Genomic DNA, 9728 nt, shown 5'->3' with positions numbered 1-9728 from the left:
TCATCTTCACCACCTTTAGTTTTGGGGTATTTTAACTTGTGCCTATTGACATTTCGCTTTGTTAAGTTTAAGCAGCATGAGACACGTTTGAAGGATTTTTAAAGAGTAGATCAGACCTGTGTTTCTAATTTCGCGTAATCTATATATGTCATTCCCTGTAACGCTACCAGTCCTCGCATGTACATTTTTCTATACGTTTGAATATATCTTGTTAGAGTCAAGTAGTATCAGGAAAGTCAAGATGGGTAAAATAAGGCAGTGATAACAGGAGAGCGAGGTAGAAGCGGCACCACTGTGATTGTTGTTGTTTACCATTTCCTCGGAGGACAAAAGGCAGAATGGTGTAAAATTCATGAGTTCTCCTGTCAGACGGTAGTGGGGGACTGGAACTCTATCCTAAGTACGGCCAGAGTCATGGTTCATAAGGTAATGCGAGTAAGAAACGGTGAGAAGTATGCTAGGTAAGATGATTGGTGATTTTCCTCGCAGTAGAAATTATTATAGATTACAACCTCTCTCATGTTCTTGCCAGCAGCCTTTCATAGTTCCTTACAACACTTAACTAACACTTCTTACAACTGTCTAGTTTATCTGCAGGTTTGAGCTATCTTGATGTGCATTTTGCTGTCCATTTGCTTGACTGGGCTGAATTATAGAAGGCCAGAGATCAAACAGAATATACATCCTACTTAAAATCCGTGGAAATTTTGATGGACATTTGACTTGATAAGGTTGTTAGCTCAAGTTTAGTTAGGTTAGCATCTCCTCCCCCCCCCCTGGCAAGGATGATGGGGCAGATAGTATTTTACCTTCACAAAGTCAAAATCCTTCCTTATCGTTGGGAATTTTTTTTATTTTTATTTGTTTTTTTTTTCTTTTTCAGTAATTTGACTCTTCTGCTCAAAACTCTGCTTTCCTGACAAGTCTCCCAAGCTTGTTTGGGGTAGGGAAAACTTTTTTGGTTCTGCATTTTTACCTAAGGTTTCTTAGGTTATCATTAAGATATAAATTATCTTCCAGTTTTGGGAAGGATTTAAGATCGTGTAGGATTATACTTTGTTCAAAGCAAAGTTTATTTGTTTGGTTCAGCGTAACCAGTAGACCCATATTTCAGACTGCCAGTCTTTACCCATATCTTAAAAAAGTAAGTTATTATTGAAGTCACATCCTTGAGAAACTAGGTCCATGCTTGTTTGGATATGCAAGTTTTGTTTTTCTAAGTAATTTGTTAGCTGATATGAATTGTCATTTTAAGAACTGTAGAGTTATTATTTGGCAATATTGTGGTCTAAGGTTGTTTTAACACGCATTCACACTGATTGCTTGACTGTGTATGCTTAATCCAATCCACGTCATGACCATACAAAGTCCAAGCCGTGGTACAGTGGAACCATGCGTGCTTTGGGGTCCGAGGGGTCTCCAAGCGCACGGGTTCGAATCCTGTCCACGGTCCGAGTGTAGGTTGGGCTTCCTCACTCGGGGCAACGGTTTCCTAGCGGGTGGGCTTTGAGATAGGGGGTACCCAAAAAGTATCCCCTTTAGCCCATAAATTCCCGTGAAAAGCCCACATGGTATAAAAAAAAAAAAAAAAAAAGACCATGTATGATGCAATCTACTCGTTAGCCATGTATGGTCCAACTCATCTACTGACTGTTTGTATGGAGAAAACCCTGACCTGATGATAAAATTACTACTGAAATCTAGGAACAGTTAAGAAATAAGCACTTTTTTGGTTATGAAGATAAGGTTAAATATTAAGGATTTTTAAATCCTAAGTAGTACTGAACATATTTTCTTCATTTATTAGTGTTTCCCTTCAACAGGCTAAATATGATGATTCTGCTCTGTGCTGTTGTGAGTACATCAATGAGAACAATCAGCGCTCCCACCTCCTGGCGGTTCTGTGCGACTGTGAAGCCATTGATGAGGCATTTGAGAGGTGATTCAGGGGTTTCACCTGATAATTATCTCTAAATTTATGTATGTATAATGAACATATCATATATACCATATGAATGCTGTGAGTTTTGCAAGCATACACTGAAAGTTTACAGTGAAGTATATTCTGAGAATGGTAGCTTTCTCATGCTTTCTTACATGAATGATCTAACACCCATCACTGCACATAATCCAAGTAAGTGCCTTTTCTCTAAGGTGGCCATTACAGTGTGTGTTGAATGTGTTTACACCATGTGTATTTGATCACTGTGTAATGCACAGAGTGATATGGAAGTACTTATAAAATATTCCTGCATCAATATTCCTTCTTTTTCTTTTCTTTTTTAAATTTTTTTCCTACTAATGCCACAAACATGTTGGTTTACTCCAGAAAAATAAGTGAATCATTAAGAAAAAAATATTACAAGATGGGATCAATGACGGGTTTTTGCAGATGATGTACAACATACGTATGCATAAAAAAAAACTGGTATTGCAACAGAAAAGTTCGGGAAGGTTTTATAATGAAACTCATAATAAAGATAAAAGAATAACCGAGATAAAAAGGAAAAAGAAGAGTATAACCACTGAGTTTGCATGATAAATTACCATACCTAAAATTCCTGTGGCATGCTCTTATCATACTGTTCCCTCCCAAGTTTCTTCTACAGGTTCTTGTACATATTTGCAGAGTGTTGTACTGAGGTATTCAGCTTCACCCTCTCTCTTCTAATTTAACAGCTAGTATGCTTAGTGTACAGCTGCAGCTTATCTCAGTGTCGTACATGATAGATAAAAGTCAAAGCTTATTCTTTGAAGATGTAAATGTTTCAAAAAACACATCTGAATATATCATGTATTCCATCTTGATAAAATGATAAGTATGATAAAAAACTGACAAAAGAAAATATGTCTTCTCTATTTGTATTTTCTTTACATGCACACAAAGGTGAATTATCAATCTTATATGTACCTTCTTTTGTTTTCTCAATGTTATTTTTTTTACAACAGGGAACACTAACCTTTACATGAGGTTAAATGGTTTAACTAATACTTCATAGATAAATTTGGCATATAAAGTAAGATCATTGTAATTTTTAATAATTATGAATTGTGGATTATTATTTCATACACCATTTCTGTATCCGTAATGGTATTCTGCTTTTCCTACAGAATTTTCACAAGGCAATCACTTCAGCAGCACAACGTTGACAAGATCATGGAGACAGTCGGTGACCGGCTGAGGATCCCCTGGCCAGGCGGGGCCAAGAAGGTGCCTCTGGATGTTGCTGCTGCCTTGTGTTGCGTGTTCTTCATCATCTTTCTTGGGAGCTTTTCTTGGACTCTTACTATAGTGACATACAGTTTCATCTTACCATCACTCATGCTTGTCATACATCACTCCATCAAGAACACAGTGGTTGCTCAGAATGCTCAGATATATAAAAGAGACAAATCCCTGATAAAAAGAATCCAAGATCAAGATTTTATTTTTCTTGGCTTATTGTGTCTCTTGTTTCTCTTCTCTTTTTATACTATACTCAGGTCATTGCCGAGCTTAAAATCAATGCAATGGAGAATTTTGCCTTCATGTTGCTAGTTTGTGTGTCTTGTACATGCATGTACCTTGTCCGTGCTACCACCTGTCCTGGCTTTGAGTCTAAGAGCAAAGAGGGCAGTGAGGAAAGTGAGATCTTTGAGTCAGGAGCATGGAGGATTTGTGGAGAGTGTCAGCAGCAGGTGCCACGCCAAGCTTCCCACTGCTACAAGTGTGACACCTGCTTCCTGCTGAGGGATCACCATTGTGTGTGGTGAGTTCCCTTTTGATAGATGTAAGCTAATTCAAATACTTGTCTTGTCTCATTGGTTTGTTGGATTTTTACTTGTTGTATTAAATTACTTAATTTCATTACAAACTTTTTTTAAGCTTTATCATTTCCTGCATCATATGAGATGAGGTGAAAAAAAAAAAAAAAAAAAAAAAAAAAAAAATATATATATATATATATATATATATATATATATATATATATATATATATATATATATATATATATATATATATATATATAATGAATATGAAAATAAAATTAACAAATCAGAAACTCCTTGTACTAAATTCTTGAGTCCAGTAGAGATTCTTACTTCATATTTTTTTCATTCTTGTGTTTTAAAGAAGTATTAGAGGTAATAAGTTTGATGTATATGTCTTCAGTTGAAAATTGGTAAATATTCTGTGAAACAACATCTTTTCTTTTTTCTTTAGGCTGGACACGTGCATCAGCTGTGTGAATGACCGCTGGTTTGTGACTGGCCTCACCTTTGGTCTGGTAGCTCTCTGTTATGGTGCCCAACTCAGCCTCACTACTGTGTGCCATCCAAAACTTGTTGACATTTATTTCACGACTATCCTTGTTCCTCATATCTGCACAGATGCATTCATGAACTGGCGGTAAGTTGTTATGTGTAAATATATTAAAAACTATTAGAAAGATATGCCCAAACATAATCCAGTCTTTCATGAAGTGTTACTTGAAAACAGATAGCCAAAACAGTAAGATTTTAAGACTGCTTCTTTAATGTCTAATAGTTATAATGCACTTTTCTTAGCTTGCTTTCTTACAGTGCTTATCTTGTACATTTCACCTGCCTAGAAGCTGTTTAAAAGTTTTTTTCATTCTCTGAGATCATTGACAAACTTCAAGCTTCTTGACTCTTAAGAAGAAAAAGTACTTTCTTAAATTATACAGTACTACATGATTTTTTGTTTAGTGCAGTTCCATAAATTGCAGGAAGAAAAATGCCCTCATCTCACCAAATATCCTAAATTTTGGACATGTACATGTATATGAAGTATTTATTGTCTTCCCCAGATACAGCTTATCTGCATCAGCTGCAAGCTACAGCATCTTCCTGGCAGTGTTTGTGAGTGTGGCATTGGTGCAGCAAGTGGTGTGTGTGCTGTGGGGAGTCAGGCTGAGGGAGTTCAGGTACAGACACTCCCAGTCTAAGTCTGGAGGTTGCTCTGTCAAGCAGCCTTTTGAAAACTGCTTCAGGTTTTGGTGGAGAAGCTGAGATACTAAAGAACATTTTCTTAAATACTAATATAATTGGCACTGCATGTTTTACATGAAAAGGAAGAGTGGTAATGTTTGCAATGCTGTCAGTGTTCATGATCGTTTTCACTGGATGTGTCAAAGGCAGTGCATAGACAGATAAAGTTTGTAGATATAGGTATTATGAATGACACACCTAGTCATTTGTATTAGGAGTAATTTTTTTCAAGAGAATAACATATGAAGACCATCAGGAAATGTGTACACAAGATGCATCCATAATATAGGTAATCTCAAAAAGTATTTTTCAATTGTATTGTTACTTATATCATAATGTATCAAAGTGGTAGTTTTTATCCCTTTTAGAAATGTCAGTGTCTTAATAATTGTATTTTTGTTACAATCAGCAAGAGAAAAGAATGATACATGCAAAGTGTGAATAGTGTGAGGGAAGCATTAGATACAACTATTATGCCTGTGAAGAAGAGTGGTACAAAAGGATAGATGAATATGGTACAGAAAAAAGAGACAAGAGATTAGCTAGTAAAAGCTGTTTATAACTCCGTCTGTTAATGAAGAAATGGTTAGCTTAATTAAAACTTTTACTGAGCAGATATAACTAAAGGCACTAGAAGATTGTACTTTAGAGGATGGAGATATGGATTGAAAGATGTGGTTAGAGAGGATGAAAAGTATGTAAGGGATAAAGTGAAGTGGAACTGACACATTATTGAGATCTCTGAAAAGTAGATTGTACTTGCATACACTCATGTTCACAAGATGCTTTGTAATAACACTGAAAATTAATGTGACAGTATAATAAGAAAATGGTATGCTTAGATATAGTTTTAGGATATTTTTCTAAACTGATTTTGATGTTTTTTTTTTTCATGATAAAGAGTGAAAAGTGTTACATCCTAATATTAAGAAGTGGAAAAGAAAATGTGAGACTACAAATTTTGAGTTTTTGTGCATTCTTTTTATTTTTGTGCCATCCCATGTAAAACAAACAGGCAAATGTGTGTGTCTCACTATGTGTAGCCCAGACAGCATTAGTGAACCAGCACTAAATTGTGTGTGATAGAATGGTACAAAAACAGTCAAGCTTATATTTGTACAACTCATTGCCACCATTATTGATTTGATGATTCAGTTGTCAGATACCAAAGAAAAATTATAGTAATGTGTTTCTGGGCCCCCTCAGTGAAGGTGTCTCAGGTAGTCAGAGATGATTCTTGTGATAATTTTTACCCAGAGTAACCTTTGAGAATATATCTTTCAAAAGTATATCAGTGTTTCTTCATCCTTTTTGACTGTCTATAGCTTCTGGTGGAAATTTAAAGCAAAAAAAAAAAAAAAAAGTTGGAAAGGAAGTGATTACATAAAAAATTAAAGAATGAGATAAGGAATAAGACAGGAAGTGTATAAAGCTGAGTCCTTGAAATTTATCTCTTTTTGCACCAATTTCATCTCATTAAAAAAAATGACGCAAATCATTACTATTGTCCTTAGAAAAAGAAAGTTAAACCATGAAGACAAACACACACACACACACACACACAGGTGGTTGTCAGATTATTATCTTCATTATCATCATCTTTTTTTTATAATAATTGCACCATACTATTACCATTACGGCGCGGTCATCAGGGTCCTGTCCTCTCATTCCCTCCCTCCTTGCTGCTCCTGCGCCTCATTGTGTACCTCATATGTATGCAAATCGCGCTGCGCCGTAGAATTTAAGATTGTATAAACAGATCAGCCTTACTTGGCGGCACGTGCCCTATCAGAGAGAGAGAGAGAGAGAGAGAGAGATTGGAATTAGATACGTAAAGGATATTAAAAGAGCTTAAGGAGGTTAATTAATTTCGTCATCTCTCTCTCTCTCTCTCTCTCTCTCTCTCTCTCTCTCACTGAGTGAAACAGATATTGTGAAAAATAGTGGCATAAAAATTTATGAGAGAGAGAGAGAGAGAGAGAGAGAGAGAGAGAGAGAAGGAGGGGAGGGGGATTGAACCTGTCAGATGGTATGGAAGGTTATCAGTCAGTCTCATTTCTTTTATTTACACATCTTCATTTCCATTTTTAATTATTCTTATTTTTTTTTCCATCAGCAAGTCTTCACACAAAGCAACACGGAAGTTTTGTAAATCATCTCATTTCGGAGGCCAATTCATTCCACCTCACCTCACCTCACTTCACCTAGCCACACCTCACAGAACACTGAAATGTAATACTATTGACAAAGAAACACCAATTGCTCTTGCTTACCTAGACCCTCGAGTGTTTTGTACGAAAGCTGTGCCGTGACGTGCTCTGTTGTGTTGCATTGTGTTGTGTATTTCAAGTGTTGTGTTGTGCTATGCTGCGTGCGATTGAGCGATTGAGGAAGTTTTGATGGTATTATGGGAACTGTATTCGTCATGATCTCAAAAGTTATTTAAGAGAAATATTACTTTCGTTTCTTTTCTTTTTTTCCTTGATATTTTTTGAAGCGGGTGATGGATGGGAGGTGTGGCGGTGTGAGACGGTTTACACATAATAATTTCAGTTATACACTCACACACACACACACACACACACACACTCTCTCTCTCTCTCTCTCTCTCTCTCTTTCTTCCTCACGCCACTAATGCAAAATTCACTCCCTACCTCTCCTCCTTCCACCTTCATCTTGACATTTGGCCGTCCCATTCTCACTCTTCCCCTCAGCGCGCCCAGAGTTGGCAAAGGAACGGAAAGACATAAATCACCAATAGTTCGAGTCGTGAGGAAAGCGGAGTGGCGTCAAGAGTGATGAGGGACGAGCTGGGAAGGATGTGGAGATATTTTGATTGATCTTTATCCTCCCGCTGACATGTGCTGACCTGACTTCACTTCGTACTGGCTGAGGTGGCCGCCAGGGATGAATTAGGTCACGTATGTCGAGTGGCTAAAGTGACTCCAATGTTTTTTTTTTCTTTCTTGAAGCTCAGACATCGTTGCATTAAGGATGAGGTGAGGGCCCCATTTAGCATATTTACTTATCGCACCCGGCTTGATGATCCGTAACCTTGAGATCCTCCCACACAGGGATCATTGACGGTGAGGGTGACGTCAAGACGACTCCCGTACGGTGATCACGACAACTATTAATACTATGATAACAATTATGAACATGAGCGTTGATGACGCCTACAGTTATGATTATATATGGGCCATATTAATTAAATAAAAAGAAAAGCACACATCTGCGTCACACTTCCACTGTATTGAAAAGAGGACTCTTGTTGAATTGTATGATTATTTTTTTTTTATCTTTTTTTTTCTTTTAAGGTACTCCGTATTGACAGATCAACGATATTTCTATATTTGCAGTAAAAACACTTTTGAGAACCCAACTAATCATCGCTGGTGAATCTTGTTTGCTTACTTTTTTTTTCCTTAAATAAGATAAGAATAATCAAGTAATAAGTGATTGTCTGCTTGTCCACGTTTGGTTCTCCATCGCTTTGCCTTTGTTTTCACCTTCCTGTCTCTCACATGAAGCCCTCAGTCAATCAGCATTGCAAATTAATAACCACATTACGTGACGACTTCTGAATTATAAATAAAGTTTTCGATGAATAGAAATGCGCAATTTTGTGGTGATAAAGACAAAGGAAAAGAAAGAGAGAGGTCAGATGAAAGTCGAAAGGATAAAGGATCGGTTATGGTGACTAAAGGGAGGGCGCGAGCGATGGAGAACAATGCTGCGTGCCTTCACTTTCCGAACCACTATTTCATCAACGTGAAGTTTGCCTCTTGTTACCCCGTCATGCCTCGTTATATTCATGAGTATATGCAACTGGGCTTGTATTTACACGTATTTCTTTCTTCCTTCGCTCTGCTGCATTGTTTATTTGTTGAATTTACTCGTACTTGCGTTTCCCTTGAGTTGAAAAATACGGATGGATTCAGACTCAAAGTAAATTTTATGTATGTATTCAGTGTCAATAAAAGCATCTCATTGTAGCTGGTATAAAACCTTCACCATATCTAACCTAACGTGTACTTTAGTCTTATTAACCGTGATCTGTTTCTCCACCTACACACCTGGCCTCACGTGAGCACAGGTGTATCAATAAGCATAATGAGACAGCCAAGAGAGGTAATTTCTTCTCTTTTTCCTCCCGACTTTTGCCCGCGAGAAAGAACAGACGCTAAGATTCGCCCTAATGACATTATAAAATACTTAGTTTAGCCCGAGCAATAAGACTCGTGAGGCGGAGAGACGGAAGAGGGGAGGTGGGAGGGGATGGGGATGGGAGTGGGAAGAGAGGAGAGAGGAAAGGGAAGGAGGAGGGAGGTGGAAAAGGAGTTATATTTTGTTGTTATTGCCTCCTTGGCCTCGTGAGTCTTCGAGATCATGTAAGGAGGAGTAAGAAATTAAATTCATACGTTTGTAAATTCGTGTGTTTGTATTAAGTGTGAAATTATGTGAGTTTCTACTGATGACTTCCCGCGCTAAACTAAACGCTAAATGGATGTGTTCGTGTGGATTTTGTATTACCTCATTCCTCGATTTAATTTTATGGTCTCGTATGTAACTGCTGTGTATTACCTTGGTTTTCCACATATTCTCTTTTTGTTTAAATTTTCTTACCTTTTCGGCAAAAAACGTTAAATCAGTTACGTATTTGTGTTGCATTCTTGTTTTGTTTTTTTTTTTTCTGATTCTCTACATTGATTTCAGTGTTAGATACACAATCCTTC

General features: G+C 37.2%; 1 protein-coding gene across 1 annotated transcript; it reads left to right on the top strand.

Moving 5' to 3' along the window:
• Nucleotides 1-273: 273 nt before the first annotated feature.
• Nucleotides 274-6281, top strand: LOC123505696 (palmitoyltransferase ZDHHC23-like). The gene is given in 6 exon segments (XM_045257346.1): nt 274-426; nt 1824-1939; nt 3112-3398; nt 3401-3749; nt 4205-4390; nt 4812-6281. Coding segments are annotated over 6 exon segments (1152 nt in total). The 5' UTR covers nt 274-414; the 3' UTR covers nt 5014-6281.
• The last annotated feature ends 3447 nt before the right edge of the window (nt 6282-9728 follow it).

Source organism: Portunus trituberculatus, chromosome 18, assembly GCF_017591435.1.
Source record: "Portunus trituberculatus isolate SZX2019 chromosome 18, ASM1759143v1, whole genome shotgun sequence".
Lineage (NCBI taxonomy): Eukaryota > Metazoa > Arthropoda > Malacostraca > Decapoda > Portunidae > Portunus > Portunus trituberculatus.
This window is presented reverse-complemented; position numbering and strand designations above follow the sequence as displayed.